This window comes from Salmo salar, chromosome 22 (assembly GCF_965601325.2).
Source record: "Salmo salar chromosome 22, fSalSal1, whole genome shotgun sequence".
Taxonomy (NCBI): domain Eukaryota; kingdom Metazoa; phylum Chordata; class Actinopteri; order Salmoniformes; family Salmonidae; genus Salmo; species Salmo salar.
In genome coordinates this window covers 34,429,912-34,446,535 of record NC_138312.1, presented here as the reverse complement: position 1 = coordinate 34,446,535, position 16,624 = coordinate 34,429,912, and the positions used below count along the sequence as shown (strand labels likewise).

The window sequence follows — 16,624 nt, the reverse complement described above, 5'->3', positions numbered from 1 at the left end:
GTGCTTTATTCACAAATGCGCTTGTTAAATCATCACCCGTTTGTCGAAGTAGGCTGTGATTCGATGAGAAATTAACAGGCACCGCATCGATTATATGCAACGCAGGACACGTTAAATAAACTAGTAATATCATCAACAATGTGTAGTTAACTAGTGATTATGTTAAGATTGACAGTTTTTTATAAGATACGTTTAATGCTAGCATTCAACTTACCTTGGCTTCTTGCTGCCCTCGCGTAACAGGTAGTCACACCCTGCCATGCAGGCTCCTCGTGGAGTGCAATGTAAGGCAGGTGGTTAGAGCGTTGGACTAGTAACCAGAAGGTTGCAAAAACGAATCCCCGAATCCCCCCTGAACAAGGCAGTTAACCCCTGTTCCTAGGCCGTCATTGAAAATAAGAATGTGTTCTTAATCTGACTTGCCTAGTTAAATAAAGGTGTAAAATAATAATAAATAAAAAATTATTTAAATCGGCAAATCGGTGACCAAAAAGACCAATTACCGATTGTTATGAAAACTTGAAATCGGCCCTAATTAATCGGCCATTCCGATTAATCGGTCGACCTCTAGTCCACACCCTTGCAAAAGGAAACTCAGCCAAAGCCCCCCCATCCCCCTTCCAATTCCATGTGGGCAAACGCGTGAAGCACTCGAAGTAAAGCTGTTTAACCTGTTGGGGCTAGGGGGCAGCATTTGCACGTCTGGATAAAAAAAATGTACCCGATTTAATCTGGTTACTAATCCTACCCAGTAACTAGAATATGCATATACTTATTATATATGGATAGAAAACACTCTAAAGTTTCTAAAACTGTTTGAATGGTGTCTGTGAGTATAACAGAACTCATTTGGCAGGCAAAACCCTGAGACATTTTCTGACAGGAAGTGGATACCTGATGTGTTGTATTGACTTTAAACCTATCCCATTGAAAAACACAGGGGTTTAGGAATATTTTGGCACTTCCTATTGCTTCCACTAGATGTCACCAGCCTTTACAAAGTGTTTTGAGTCTTCTGGAGGGAGATCTGACCGAACAAGAGCCATGGAACGGTGATGGCCGATTAGACTCTGACGCGCGAGTTCATGTTGGGTACCCTCGTTCCAATACGTTATAAAAGAGTATGCATTCGTCCACCTTGAATATTATTCATGTTCTGGTTAAAAAAGGCCCTAATGATTTATGCTATACAACGTTTGACATGTTTGAACGAACGGAAATATATTTTTTCCCCTCGTTCATGACGAGAAGTCCGGCTGGCTTACATCATGTGCTAACGAGACGGAGATTTTTGGACATAAATGATGAGCTTTTTTGAACAAAACTACATTCGTTATGGACCTGTGATACCTGGAAGTGACATCTGATGAAGAGAATCAAAGGTAATGGATTATTTACATAGTATTTTCGATTTTAGATCTCCCCAACATGACGTCTAGTCTGTATCGCAACGCGTATTTTTCTGGGCGCAGTGCTCAGATTATTGCAAAGTGTGATTTCCCAGTAAGGTTATTTTTAAATCTGGCAAGTTGATTGCGTTCAAAAGATGTAAATCTATAATTCTTTAAATGACAATATAATATTTTACCAATGTTTTCTAATTTTAATTATTTAATTTGTGACGCTGACTTGACTGCCGGTTATTGGAGGGAAACGATTTCCTCAACATCAATGCCATAGTAAAACGCTGTTTTTGGATATAAATATGAACTTGATAGAACTAAAAATGCATGCATTGTCTAACATAATGTCATAGGAGTGTCATCTGATGGAGATTGTAAAAGGTTAGTGCATCATTTTAGCTGGTTTTATGGTTTTGGTGACCCTGTCTTTGACTTGACAAAACATTACACACAACTCTTGTAAATGTACTGTCCTAACATACTCTAAATTTATGCTTTCGCCGTAAAACCTTTTTGAAATCGTAAAACGTGGTTAGATTAAGGAGATGTTTATCTTTCAAATGGTGTAAAATAGTTGTATTTTTGAAAAATTTGAATTTTGACATTTATTTGGATTCAAATTTGCCGCTCTTGAAATGCACCTGCTGTTGATGGAGTGCACCACGGGTGGCACGCTAGCGTCCCACCTAGCCCCAAGAGGTTAAGCACCGCCTTCGCCAAATCTTGATATGTCCAAATAACCAGTGAGAAAAACCCAAAGACTGGAACTGCTGCTGCTCATTATCTTACATATACCATTATGTCTAAACAGATTTCTCGGTCTGCATGCAGAATCTGCCCACGAGGGATTACGCATACAGAGGCATCCACATACTGTATCTCACCTCAGTATCAAAGCTGGGGTCAGGGGTGGTGTGTGTGGGGAGTGTCTCAGGAGGGCTGGGGTCTTCTTTAGGGACCTCAAAGACAACCTCTGCTTCCTCACGTTCAGAGATAGAGGGTTGGCTGGAGACTACAAAATCTCTGAAAACACATAGAGAGCCATATACTTAAGGGTTTTATCATTTGCATACACTGCATACTTTTGCAATAAATGTATAACTGCAATTGAACTATTTTAATATTGGGAGGGGCCAAGCCAAAAACTCACTCCTCAGTGGGCACCTCACTGTGTTGCTTCTCCCCATTGGTTGCAGTAACTGGCTGCTCAATGGTGATTTGTTCCTTCTCCTCACTGTAACTCCCACTCATAATCATTTCTGGACCTGAGACAGAGCCTTGTGGTACCCTAACACCCTCAGTCATCTTCGAGTTCAGGATCTGTGAACAAAAACATGGCGAGTGCAGTTAAAGTACATCATGTGGCGCTTTGTATAGGCTGTGCACATTTTGTCCCTCACTCCAAAACATTGATTGTTGGTACATGTTTGTGAGTGTGTCTCACCTTAAGCTCAGCCCTCAGTAGAATCTGACTGTCAGGTGAGGCTCCATCCAGACTCAGCCACTGATCCAGGTCCAGATTTGGTTCTGACAGCAGCTCTCTGACTGGTAGCACCAGAGAACCCATCGCCTGATCCCAAGCACTGGAGAGCTAGAGAAAGATAAATAATGAGTGAATTACACTGAACATGAACATAAAGGCAACATGTAAAGTGTTGGTCCCATGTTTCATGAGCTGAAATAAAAGAGCCCAGAAATGTTCTATACGCACAAAAAGCTTATTTCTCTCAAATTGTGTGCACAAATTGGTTTATATCCCTGTTGGGAGATTTGTGTGGATGAATTGCATTTAACAGTGACTGTGCAAGATGTTTACAGTGAGTGACATTATGTTTCCATTAAACATTATCCATGTTTAGAGCCTCCATCCTGAAGCAGACTGAACTCTCACCTTCACTATAAGAATCTCCTCTCTGGGGTCACGAACCAGGAAGTAGAAAGCCTCTTCCCATTGGGGGGAGTTGGTACGATCACATACCTTCAGAGAGACAGAGAAGTTGACTTTCACGGCAGATCCTGTTACAAGTCATGCATTTGAGCTCTACATGTACGGTATCTCACCTTGGTTCTATATGTTGTCTCTCCCAGAACAAGCTCAGCTCCAGCCTTTGGCTCCTTCCCACTCTTCTTCAACTAGAAACACACAGAGACCACACAATACAACAGTCAAAACCAAACACTGATTGTGAGCAACTAGACAAAATAAACCATCAACATCTGTGCATAACCCATATCACAGCTGCAAAACTAGACAACAACGCATAGTCAGAGTTCAAACGTTCAAAGTGCACAGTGTCTGAGGTGAAGAGGTTTATGGTGACTCACAGGCAGTGAGTGGGCTCTGTCCATGTAGACGAAGAGCAGAGCAGCAGAGGGAACAGCCTTGTTCTGGTAGGACTGGAGAGACTGCAGCTGCAGCACCTGGAACATGGGGAGAAAAGAGTTAATTTGAAACAACATCTTGCAATAATAATGTTGTGCTCTGTTAAGGGCGTCAGGTAGCCTAGCGGTTAAGAGTGTTGGGCCAGTAACTGAAAGGTCTCTGGTTCAAAGTCACTCTAGATAAATGACTAACATGTAAAATGTTATGCCTCATGAGTTATGGAATGTGAGTCTTTTGCATAAAGAGTTCTAGGAATATGTCATTGTATGATAGGGAGGGAGGAGAGAAATTGTTGAACTAAACTCATAGTGAAAGAAAATGAGATTGAGAAATGAGAGACGAAGAAACTGAAAAAACGGAGGAGTGGAACTGACCTTATCCAGTCTGTCTGGTTGTGATACCGTTGGTACCCACTCCAGTACCAGGTGAACACGACCTGACTTCACATCATTCAGAGTGTACCACTGGAACAGAAACACACATCATTCAGAGTGTACCACTGGAACAGAAACACACATCATTCAGAGTGTACCACTGGAACAGAAACACACATCATTCAGAGTGTACCACTGGAACAGAAACACACATCATTCAGAGTGTACCACTGGAACAGAAACACACATCATTCAGAGTGTACCACTGGAACAGAAACACACATCATTCAGAGTGTACCACTGGAACAGAAACACACATCATTCAGAGTGTACCACTGGAACAGAAACACACATCATTCAGAGTGTACCACTGGAACAGAAACACACATCATTCAGAGTGTACCACTGGAACAGAAACACACATCATTCAGAGTGTACCACTGGAACAGAAACACACATCCAGAAATATACCGAATAGCCTGTTTACACATGTAGCACAATAAAATAAAGGGGGGAAATAAATCTAAGCTTAACCTCTCAATCAAAAGTTATATTGTAGCAACATGATGGCCTTGACCTGACATTAGGCCCGCAAGTAATAAAAGGGAGTTTGACCTGACATTAGGCCCGCAAGTAATAAAAGGGAGTTTGACCTGACATTAGGCCTACAAGTAATAAAAGGGAGTTTGACCTGACATTAGGCCTACAAGTAATAAAAGGGAGTTTGACCTGACATTAGGCCCGCAAGTAATAAAAGGGAGTTTGACCTGACATTAGACCCGCAAGTAATAAAAGGGAGTTTGACCTGACATTAGACCCGCAAGTAATAAAAGGGAGTTTGACCTGACATTAGGCCTACAAGTAATAAAAGGGAGTTTGACCTGACATTAGGCCCGCAAGTAATAAAAGGGAGTTTGACCTGACATTAGACCCGCAAGTAATAAAAGGGAGTTTGACCTGACATTAGACCCGCAAGTAATAAAAGGGAGTTTGACCTGACATTAGGCCTACAAGTAATAAAAGGGAGTTTGACCTGACATTAGGCCCGCAAGTAATAAAAGGGAGTTTGACCTGACATTAGGCCCGCAAGTAATAAAAGGGAGTTTGACCTGACATTAGGCCTACAAGTAATAAAAGGGAGTTTGACCTGACATTAGGCCTACAAGTAATAAAAGGGAGTTTGACCTGACATTAGGCCCGCAAGTAATAAAAGGGAGTTTGACCTGACATTAGACCCGCAAGTAATAAAAGGGAGTTTGACCTGACATTAGGCCTACAAGTAATAAAAGGGAGTTTGACCTGACATTAGGCCCGCAAGTAATAAAAGGGAGTTTGACCTGACATTAGGCCCGCAAGTAATAAAAGGGAGTTTGACCTGACATTAGGCCTACAAGTAATAAAAGGGAGTTTGACCTGACATTAGGCCTACAAGTAATAAAAGGGAGTTTGACCTGACATTAGGCCTACAAGTAATAAAAGGGAGTTTGACCTGACATTAGGCCCGCAAGTAATAAAAGGGAGTTTGACCTGACATTAGACCCGCAAGTAATAAAAGGGAGTTTGACCTGACATTAGGCCCGCAAGTAATAAAAGGGAGTTTGACCTGACATTAGACCCGCAAGTAATAAAAGGGAGTTTGACCTGATATTAGGCCCGCAAGTAATAAAAGGGAGTTTGACCTGACATTAGGCCTACAAGTAATAAAAGGGAGTTTGACCTGACATTAGGCCCGCAAGTAATAAAAGGGAGTTTGACCTGACATTAGGCCTACAAGTAATAAAAGGGAGTTTGACCTGACATTAGGCCCGCAAGTAATAAAAGGGAGTTTGACCTGACATTAGACCCGCAAGTAATAAAAGGGAGTTTGACCTGACATTAGGCCCGCAAGTAATAAAAGGGAGTTTGACCTGACATTAGACCCGCAAGTAATAAAAGGGAGTTTGACCTGATATTAGGCCCGCAAGTAATAAAAGGGAGTTTGACCTGACATTAGGCCTACAAGTAATAAAAGGGAGTTTGACCTGACATTAGGCCTACAAGTAATAAAAGGGAGTTTGACCTGACATTAGACCCGCAAGTAATAAAAGGGAGTTTGACCTGACATTAGGCCCGCAAGTAATAAAAGGGAGTTTGACCTGACATTAGACCCGCAAGTAATAAAAGGGAGTTTGACCTGATATTAGGCCCGCAAGTAATAAAAGGGAGTTTGACCTGACATTAGGCCTACAAGTAATAAAAGGGAGTTTGACCTGACATTAGGCCTACAAGTAATAAAAGGGAGTTTGACCTGACATTAGGCCTGCAAGTAATAAAAGGGAGTTTAACCTGACATTAGGCCTACAAGTAATAAAAGGGAGTTTGACCTGACATTAGGCCTACAAGTAATAAAAGGGAGTTTGACCTGACATTAGGCCTGCAAGAAATAAAAGGGAGTTTAACCTGACATTAGGCCTACAAGTAATAAAAGGGAGTTTGACCTGACATTAGGCCTACAAGTAATAAAAGGGAGTTTAACCTGACATTAGGCCTACAAGTAATAAAAGGGAGTTTGACCTGACATTAGGCCTACAAGTAATAAAAGGGAGTTTAACCTGACATTAGGCCTACAAGTAATAAAAGGGAGTGCCACATGGCAGACAGGCTAGAAAGAGAAGTAAATATCTCAGTACACTGACTCACCTGGTCTGTGTACTGGGAACTGATGACATCACTCAGCCTAATCATAAACCTGCGCACACACACACACACACACACACACACACACACACACACACACACACACACACACACACACACACACACACACACACACACACACCACACACACACACACACACACACACACACACACACACACACACACACACACACACACACACTTTGGCAACATTTCAAAAAGGAATTGCATTCCTGTGAACATTTATATATATATTTCATATGTGAAAGTAGAAAAGTAGAACCTTATCTTATATTTCAAACATTTCATCCACCATGAGACCAAAGTGCATGAAACTAAGTGTTATTTTGTGTGCGTCCCAAACATTACCCTATTCCCTATTTAGTGCACTACTTTTGACCAGGGCCCATAGAACTCATTTATTGACAATTCTGATACCTTCTAGAAACAAAGCTTGTATTATAAGGATGGGATTACACCCAAATAATTTGAGTTCCTGGATCCTTTCACAGCATTATAAGGCTGCGTTGAGACAATGACTTATCAATGACCCAAGCACAGCTCAGTTAATCTCTACCATTGTGTCGCTGAGTCATCATAATGCTTTAGCAAATGTACATTATACCAGGGGCATTGGTAGACACAAATGTAAGTAACCTAATTTATGTTCCTCTTACTGCCCTGAATGCCTCTGCTGATCCTACAGCTATTGTATGCAGTAATCATGTGCCTATGAACCAGAGTTATACTGTTAGCACTGAGGTGGTGCTAGAAGGAAGACCTCTGTGTGCTGCTCACCCTGCACTAATACAAATAACCCAAACATTTTTACCTTTGCCAAGCTTCCCAGTAAAGCAAGAAAAACAATCAAGCATCCCAGAAAAGTGCTAAAAATAGCCCACGTTAACATATGTAGCTTAAAAAACAAGGTTCATAAAATCAATAATTTGCTAGTAACAGATGACATTCATATTCTGACAATCTCTGAAACTCACTTAGATAATACCTTTTATGATACAGTGGTAGCAATACATGGTTATAACTTTACAGAAAAGACAGACATGGCAAAGGTGGAGGTGTGGCTGTTTATATTCAGAACCACATTCATGTGAAGCTTAGAGAGGATCTCATGTTAAATACTGTTGAAGTAATATGGCTACAGGTTCATCTGCCTCACCTAAAGCCCATTCTGGTGTGAGTGCTAACAGTCAGTATCTGGATAACATGTGAAATGCTTGATAATGTATGTGACATCAATAGAGAGGTATACTTCCTGGGTGATTTAAATATCGACTGGCTTTCATCAGGCTGCCCACTCAAGAGAAAGCTTAAAACTGTAACTATTGCTTGCAACCTGGTTCGGGTTATCAATCAACCTATCAGGGTAGTTACGAACAGTACATGAATGAAATCATCAACATGTACTGATCGTATCTTTACTAATGCTTCAGAAATGTGCTTTAAAGCAGCATCCAAATCCATCGGATGTAGCGATCACAATATAGTAGCCATATCTAGGAAAACCAAAGTTCCAAAGGCTGGGCCTAATATTGTGTATAAGAGGTCATACAATTAGTTTTGTAGTGATTCCTATGTTGTTAATGTGAAGAATACTTGTTGGTCCGTGGTGTGTAATTACGAGCAACCAGACGCTGCCTTTAACACATTTATGAAATTGCTTTTCCCGTTACTAATAAGCACGCACCCATTAAGAAAATGACTGTAAAAACTGTTAAATCCATCTGGATTGATGAGGAATTGAAAAATTGTATGGTTGAGAGGAATGAGGCAAAATAGATGGCAAATAGGTCTGGCTGTACAACCGATTGAAAAACATACTGCAAATTGAGAAATCATGTGACTAAACTGAATAAAAAGAAGAAGAAACTACACTATGAAACAAAGATTAATGACATAAAGAATGATAGTAAAAAGCTTTGGAACACCTTAAATGTCATTTTGGGCAAAAAGGTAAACTCTACTCCATCATTCATTGAATCAGATGGCTCATTCATCACAAAACCCACTGATATTGCAAACTACTTTAATGACTTTTTCATTTGCAAGATAAGCAAACTTAGGGATGACATGACATGCCAGCATCAAACGCTGACACAACACATCCAGGTATATCTGAACAAACTATGAAAGACAAGAATTGTACTTTTGAATTCCATACAGTAAGTGTGGAAGTGGTGAAAAAAGTATTATTGTCTATCAACAATGACAAGCCATCGGTGTCTGACAACTTGGATGGAAAATGACTGAGGATAATAGACGATGATGTTGCCACTCCTATTTGCCATAACTTCAATTTAAGCCTACTAGATAGTGTGTTTCCTCAGGCCTGGTGGGAAGCAAAAGTTATTCCCCTACATAAGAATAGTAAAGCCCCCTTAACTGGCTTAAACAGCCAACCAATCAGCCTGTTACCAACCCTTAGTAAACTTTTGGAAAGAATTGTGTTTGACCAGATACAATGCTATTTTACAGTAAACAAATTGACAACAAACTTTCAGCATGCTTATAGGGAAGGACACTCAATAATCACAGCACTTACACAAATGACTGATGATTGACTGAGAGAAATTGATGATAAAAATATTGTGGGGGCTGTTCTTTAGACTTCAGTGCGGCTTTTGACATTATATATATTTTTTTAAATTATTTTTTATTTAACCTTTATTTAACTTGGCAAGTCAGTTAAGAACAAATTCTTATTTACAATGACGGCCTACCCCGGCCAAACCCCGATGACGCTGGGCCAATTGTTTACCGCCCTATGGGACTCCCAATCACGGCCAGATGTGATAAAGCCTGGATTCGAACCAGGTACTATAGTGATGCCTCTTGCACTGAGATGCAGTGCCTTAGACCGCTGTGCCACTCAGGAGCCTATAGATCATAGTCTGCTGCTGGAAAAACATATGTGTTATGGCTTTACACCCCCTGCTATATGGTGGATACAGTTACCTGTCTAACAGAACACAGAGGGTGTTCTTTAATGGAAGCCTCTCCAACAAAATCCAGGTAGAATTAGGAATTCGCCAGGGCAGCTGTCTTTGCGCCTTACTTTTTTCAACATCACTGGCTTTGAGTAAAGCCAGTTTGTCCATGTCTGCCGATGACTCAACAGTATACACGTCAGCTACCACAGCGACTGAAATGACTATAACACTTAACAAAGAGCTGCAGTTAGTTTCAGAATGGGTGGCAAGGAATAAGTTAGTCCTAAATATTTAAAAAACTAAAAGCATACACCTCAACTAAATCTTATAATAAATAACGTGGAAATTGAGCAAGTTGAGATGACTAAACTGCTTGGAGTAACCCTAGATTGTAAACTGTCATGGTAAAAACAAAACCTATTGATTCAACAGTAGCTAGGATGGGGAGAAGTCTGTCTGCATTCTTAAAGCCCTATCAACAAGGCAGGTCCTACAGGCTCTAGTTTGTCGCACCTGGACTACTGTTCAGTCGTGGTCAGGTGCCACAAAGAGGGACTTAGGAAAATTGCAATTGGCTCAGAACAGGGCAGCACGGCTGGCCCTTGGATGTACACAGAGAGCTAACATTAATGATATGCATGTCAATCTCTCCTGGCTCAAAGTGGAGGAGAGATTGACTTCATCACTACTTGTATTTGTGAGAGGTATTGACATCAATCAATCAATCAATCAATCAATCAAATGTATTTATAAAGCCTTTTTAAATCATGTCACAAAGTGCTGTACAGAAACCCAGCCTAAAACCTCAAACAGCAAGCAATGCAGATGTAGAAGCACCGTGGCTAGGAAAAACTCCTTAGAAAGGCAGGAACCTAGCAAGAAAACTAGAGAGGAATCAGGCTCTGAGGGGTGGACATGTTGAATGCACCGAGCTGTCTGTTTGAACTACTGGCACACAGCTCGGACACCCATGTATAGCCCACGAGAGGTCTCTTCACAGTCCCCAAGTCCAGAACAGACTATGGGTGGCGCACAGTACTACATAGAGCCATGACTACATGGAATTCTATTCCACATCAAGTAACATGCCAGCAGTAAAATTTGATAAAAAAAAACAGATAAAAATATACCTTATGGAACTGTGGGGACTGTGAAGCAACACAAACATAGACACATGCATAAAAACACACAATAACATACGCACTATACACACATGGATTTTGTGTTATAGATAAGTGGTAGTAGAGTAGAGGCCTGAGGGCACACACTTAATATGTTGTGAAATCTGTTATGAATGTATTGTAAAGTTTTTAAAATGTATAACTGCCTTAATTTTGCTGGACCCCAGGAAGAGTAGCTGTTGCCTTGGCAGTAGCTAATGGGGATTCTTAATAAATACAAAATACAACTCTGGTCAAAAATGGTGTACTATACAGGTAATAGGGTGCCCTTGGGGACGTATTCCTTAACTATCAATAGCGGGTTACTGATTAAACGGTGTATAGTTGGGCCAGTCACAACACACCTTCCCAGGAAGTCATCCTTGTCCATGTCTTTATCATACAGCTCTACCTGGACCTCCTGACCAGCCTGGGGGGTCAGCACCGTCTGGGGAAACACACATACGTCAGGGAAGATCAATAACAACAAAACTACACATAAATAATACTATTACATGTTATTAAGGCAGAAAGGTAGCTAAGGCATACACTTCTAGATGTCTCAGATATATTCTTACATGAGAGAAGCCATCAAAATACAGTAATTGTACAAAAGATCAAAAGTCTGTCCTAACACGCATTACTTTGACTTTCTTCAGTACAGCACAATCCATTTTATCGCTCATCTAAATGGGCACAAAGTTTAACAGCCGACGGAGATTAATTGAATAAACTACAAGTCCCTCCATACCTCAAACATCTCGTTCCAGGTTGGGTTGAGGTTCTCCTTGATCACATGACTCTTAAACTTGACCCCTCCGATGTTGATCTTGACATAGGGGTCACTCTTGCCCTTCTTCAGGCCCCCCATCAGCTTATCCATGGCAACCAGATCCTGGGCCTCCAGTACATGGATTCTCAGCACTCCCTACAGGATAAACAACAGAACTGCAGTGGCACACTATAACCTTTTTGAAGGCATCCTAGCATTCTCAAAATACAAACAATATAAGGTCTTGAGATATTTTTTATTCAATTTGAACTTTTGTTCTTGGTAGTATAAAGCATTTTTATAGTCCCTACAGTAAAGCACCCACCTCAGTGCCAAAACGTGGGTGAGGGGTAGTGTGAGGAGGGCGTGTTTCAGGGATGACATCAGGCATGGCCTCAGCTTCCTCAGGTACAGACACAGAAGGAAGGCTAGACACTGTAGCTCTGGCAATGTCCTCTGTAACAGATCTGAATATTCACACACACACACACACACACACACACACACACACACACACACACACACACACACACACACACACACACACACACACACACACACACACACACACACACACACAGCATGTTGATAGTTGCTTCACCACACTGAAGATTATCAATGCAAAGTCAGTGTACATGCAAAGTTCTCTGGATGTGTTGTTGAATGGAGCTCACCCAGCCGTTGGCCTGTGCCAGGGTTGGAGCTCCTCAGTGTCTGCTGTGACTGACAGTTGGGTGATGGTGATAGGTTCTTCTGGCTCCTCTTTCTGCTGGTCAAAAACACATGTCAATGCTTTCACCTGCAGCTATAAAGTTTTTGTTGGCCATGCAATTCATATCAAAACCAATGATTCATGAATACATACTCTTGGTTTCAGTGTATTGTGACCAGGGGTTCGAACTGAAATTATTTTACAATTGTTTTGTTCTAAACAGAACCATTCTTTTTTTCTCGTTCCGTTATACTGTTCCCGACGAGCAAAATAAAGTTCTGAACCGGTTCGAACCCCAAAAAAGTACCGGTTTATATTGTTTCTTTCTGTTCCTTTTTAAACCTCTGAAACCATTTTTTATTTTTTTTTACATTTAGTGCAACATTAAATTACTTCACCAATCATACAGCTTGCTATGGAGCGGGCAAGCTATAGCTCAGTGAGTTGTTTACATGCGTGATGGAAAGAAAAGTGTAGGGTGCGAGATCCAACTGAAATTTTGTGGGTGGGGAGAGAGTGAGAGAGGGTGGGGGAGGAGGCTTGGCTTGAAGCGCTGTGGACCTTGTGATGACATGCATTATCTGAATTAGGCCTACAGAACTATACTTACGGAGGAGCGGCTTCTATGGAGGAACTTTGACTGTCTTTGAACTTCAGAGTTGCTTTAACGTTGGACCAGACCTAGCTAGCTAGCTAACAAGCTTGTGTGTGCGGAGCGTCACCAGAATAAAAAACACGTCTTACCTTTTGGTAGTTAATAAATCCAATGTGAATAACTATAGTATCCCTAACTAGCATTGAAAAAGTACATCCATTATTCTGTAATTAAAAATCTCTCTCCCTATCTTCTGAATCACGCTTGTAACGTCAGTAGGCTACTGTAGACTATGTTTCAGAGGGGGAGGGGCAGGTAGCCCACACACACACACACACACACACACACACACACACACACACACACACACACACACACACACACACACACACACACACACACACACACACACACACACACACACACACACACACACACACACATACACACACACAGGCAAAGATTTCCAGCTGGCAGGCAGACACTGGAATACGTTTCTGAGTGACAGAGGGAGGGCTTTGCATAGGCGCTTTGTTGTGTTTTTTGTGGGACTGGAAAAAAATGCCCTGAACGTAAAATAACGTTATTAACCGGTTCCCATGCTTTTAATGACTTTCGTTCCCGGTTCTGATCCTGTTTCTTGAAAAATGTCTTTATTTTCCGGTTTTCTGTTCTGTTCCCTGTACCAGTTCCAACCCCTGATTGTGACAGGAAAAAATATTGACTCTGAATACAATCCAGACAGAATGCTTAATGATATGCATACAGAGGCATCCACATACTGTATCTCACCACAGTATCAAAGCTGGGGTCAGGGGTGGTGTGTGTGGGGAGTGTCTCAGGAGGGCTGGGGTCTTCTTTAGGGACCTCAAAGACAACCTCTGCTTCCTCAGGTTCAGAGATAGAGGGTTGGCTGGAGACTGCAACAGATCTGAAAACACACAAAGAGACACATATGCTAAAAGGTTTTATAATTGACATACACTGCATACATTTGCATATAAATTGCAATCAACTTATAATAACTATTTGAATATTGGGAGGGGCCAAGACAAAAACTCACTCCTCAGAGGGCACCTCAATGTGTTGGTCCTCCTCAATGGTCGCAGTAACTGGCTGCTCAATGGTGATTGGTTCTTTCTCCTCACTGTAACTCCCACTAGTAATAGTTTCTGGACCTGAGACAGAGCCTTGTGGTACCCCAACACCCTCAGTCATCTTCGAGTTCAGGATCTTTGAACGAAAACATGCCACTAATAACTTACCAATATTTTTTTGACAATGTTAGACTACCAGGTGCAGGTAAAGTACATAACGTGGCGCTTTGTGTACTCTATGGCACATTTTGTCTGTCACTCAAAAATGTTGATCGATAGTATAAAGTGCCTATAGAAAGACTACACCCCTTTTACGTTTGTTCACATTTTGTAGCTTAACTAAGTGGGATTGTATTTTTTTCGTCATTGATCTACATAAAATACTCCATAATGTTAAAGTGGAAAGAAAAGTATACACATTTTTACAAATTAATAAAGTTTAAATAACTAAAATATAGTTGCTGCATTGGTATTCACCCTCTTTGTTAAAGCAAGCCTTAATTAGTTCAGAAGTAAAATTTGGCTTAACAAATCACATAAGTTATATGGACTCACTCTGTGTGAAATAATAGAGGTTGACATGATTTTTAAATGACTACCCCTTCCTCTCTTCCACATACATACAACATCTGTAAGGTCCCTCAGTCAAGTATTGCATTTCAAGCACAGATTCAACTACAAAGACCAGGGAGCTTTTCGAAAGCCTCATAAAGAAGGGCAGTGATTAGTAGATAGGTAACAATAACAAATCAGATATTGAATATATCTTTAAGCATGGTCAAGTTAATAATTATTACGTGGATGATTTATTAAACCATCCAGACACATCAAAGATGCTTTGAGCTGCAGGACAGGAAGGAAACTGCTTAGGGATGTCACCATGGGGCCATTGGTGGTTTGAAAACAGCTACAGAGTTCAATAGCGGTGATGGGAGAAAACTGAGGATGGATCAACAACATTGTAATGACTCCACAATAATGACCTAAATGACAGAGTGAAAAGAAGAATACAAATATAAAGAATACAAATATTCCAAAACATTCAACAAGGCACGAAAGTAAAACTGCAAGAAAAAAAATGAGTAACTGCCTCCTTATTTGCAAGCAAGGGTAGGCTTGACATGGGCAACGACTGGGGACTTTTTCAGGATGAAAAGAAACTGGATGAGGCTAAGCACAGGCCAAATACTAGAGGAAAATCTGCTTCAGTCTGGTTTCCACCAGACACTGGAAGAAGAATTTACAGTTTAGCAGGACACTAACCTACAACACAAAGCCAAATCTACACAGGAGGTGCTTACCAAGAAGACAGTGAATGTTCTTGAGTGGCCAAGTTACATTTAAATCTGATTGAAAATCTAAGACTAGAACATTTCTTTCTAGCCATGATCCTAAACACCTTGACAGGGCTTGAAGAATTTAGAAAAGAATAATGAGAAAATATTGCACAATACAGGTGTGCAAAGCTCTTATGAGACTTACCCAAGAAGACTCCCAGCTGTCATCGCTGCCAAAAGGTGTTTCTAACATGTATTGATAGACTCAGGGGGGTGAATACTTATCTAATCAAGGTATATTAGGGTTTTATGTAGTATTCTTTTTTTTTTATCAAATCAAGTATTCTGTGTAGCTTGTTGACAAAAAATGACAATTCAATCAATTTTAATCTCACTTTGTAACACAACAAATGTGAAGAAATCAAAAGTGGGGTGTAGACTTCTTGTCACGACTTCTGCCGAAGTCGGTCCCTCTCCTTGTTCAGGCAGCGTTCGGCGGTCGACGTCACTGGTCATCTAGCCATCGCCGCTCCACCTTTCATTTTCCATTTGTTTTGTCTTGTTTTCCTGCATACCTGGTTTTCATTTCATTTCATCATCATTACTATATGTATTTAGCCCTCTGTTCCCTCCATGTCTGTGTGGGGTATTGTTTATTGTCGAGGTTGGCAGACTTCCGGCTGGTTTGCGCCAGGATTTGTGTTATACCCATGTTTTGTGGCAGCCGGTACTTTGTTCTTGGGTTTTGTATTTTGTGCTGCCTTACTTGTTCATTGGGCATTTGTTTTGTGATGCGGTTGCGTTGTGTTCATATCATTGCATAAGTAAAGTGCTTTGTCCACTCATCTCTGCTCTCCTGCGCCTGACTTCCACGCACCAGCTACACCCACCTTGACACTTCTATAGGCACTGTAGAGGACCATAGAGGATATAGAAGTGTGTGTGTGTGTGAGTCTCACCTTAAGCTCAGCCCTCAGTAGAATCTGACTGTCAGGTGAGGCTCCATCCAGACTCAGCCACTGATCCAGGACCAGATCTGGTTCTGACAACAGCTCTCTGACTGGTAGAACCAGAGAACCCATCACCTGATCCCAAGCACTGGAGAGCTAGAGAAAGATAAATAAAGAGTGATTAGAAAGGAAAATATAAAAGGGTAGATTTGTGTGGATGAATTGCATTTAACAGTGACTGTGCAAGATGTTTACAGTGAGTGACATTACGTTTCC

The 16,624-nt window shown here is 41.0% G+C and overlaps 1 protein-coding gene across 3 annotated transcripts in view; it reads right to left on the bottom strand.

The window, feature by feature from the left end:
* The window catches only part of LOC106583158 (extended synaptotagmin-1), a 63,417-nt gene that overhangs the window by 17,959 nt on the left and 28,834 nt on the right, over positions 1-16,624 (bottom strand). For 2 of the 3 annotated variants that reach the window (XM_082967519.1, XM_082967517.1), the window contains exons 25-39: positions 16,358-16,504; positions 14,088-14,257; positions 13,817-13,955; positions 12,392-12,486; positions 12,043-12,184; positions 11,697-11,873; positions 11,311-11,393; positions 6,840-6,888; positions 4,161-4,250; positions 3,729-3,824; positions 3,465-3,536; positions 3,295-3,381; positions 2,848-2,994; positions 2,554-2,723; positions 2,288-2,426 (exon numbers count right to left, since the gene is read on the bottom strand). In XM_082967519.1, coding sequence (XP_082823645.1) covers positions 2,288-2,426; positions 2,554-2,723; positions 2,848-2,994; positions 3,295-3,381; positions 3,465-3,536; positions 3,729-3,824; positions 4,161-4,250; positions 6,840-6,888; positions 11,311-11,393; positions 11,697-11,873; positions 12,043-12,184; positions 12,392-12,486; positions 13,817-13,955; positions 14,088-14,257; positions 16,358-16,504 — 1,803 coding nt within the window. The remainder of the gene's footprint in view (positions 1-2,287; positions 2,427-2,553; positions 2,724-2,847; positions 2,995-3,294; positions 3,382-3,464; positions 3,537-3,728; positions 3,825-4,160; positions 4,251-6,839; positions 6,889-11,310; positions 11,394-11,696; positions 11,874-12,042; positions 12,185-12,391; positions 12,487-13,816; positions 13,956-14,087; positions 14,258-16,357; positions 16,505-16,624) is intronic. The other variant, XM_082967518.1, reaches the window with a different exon arrangement.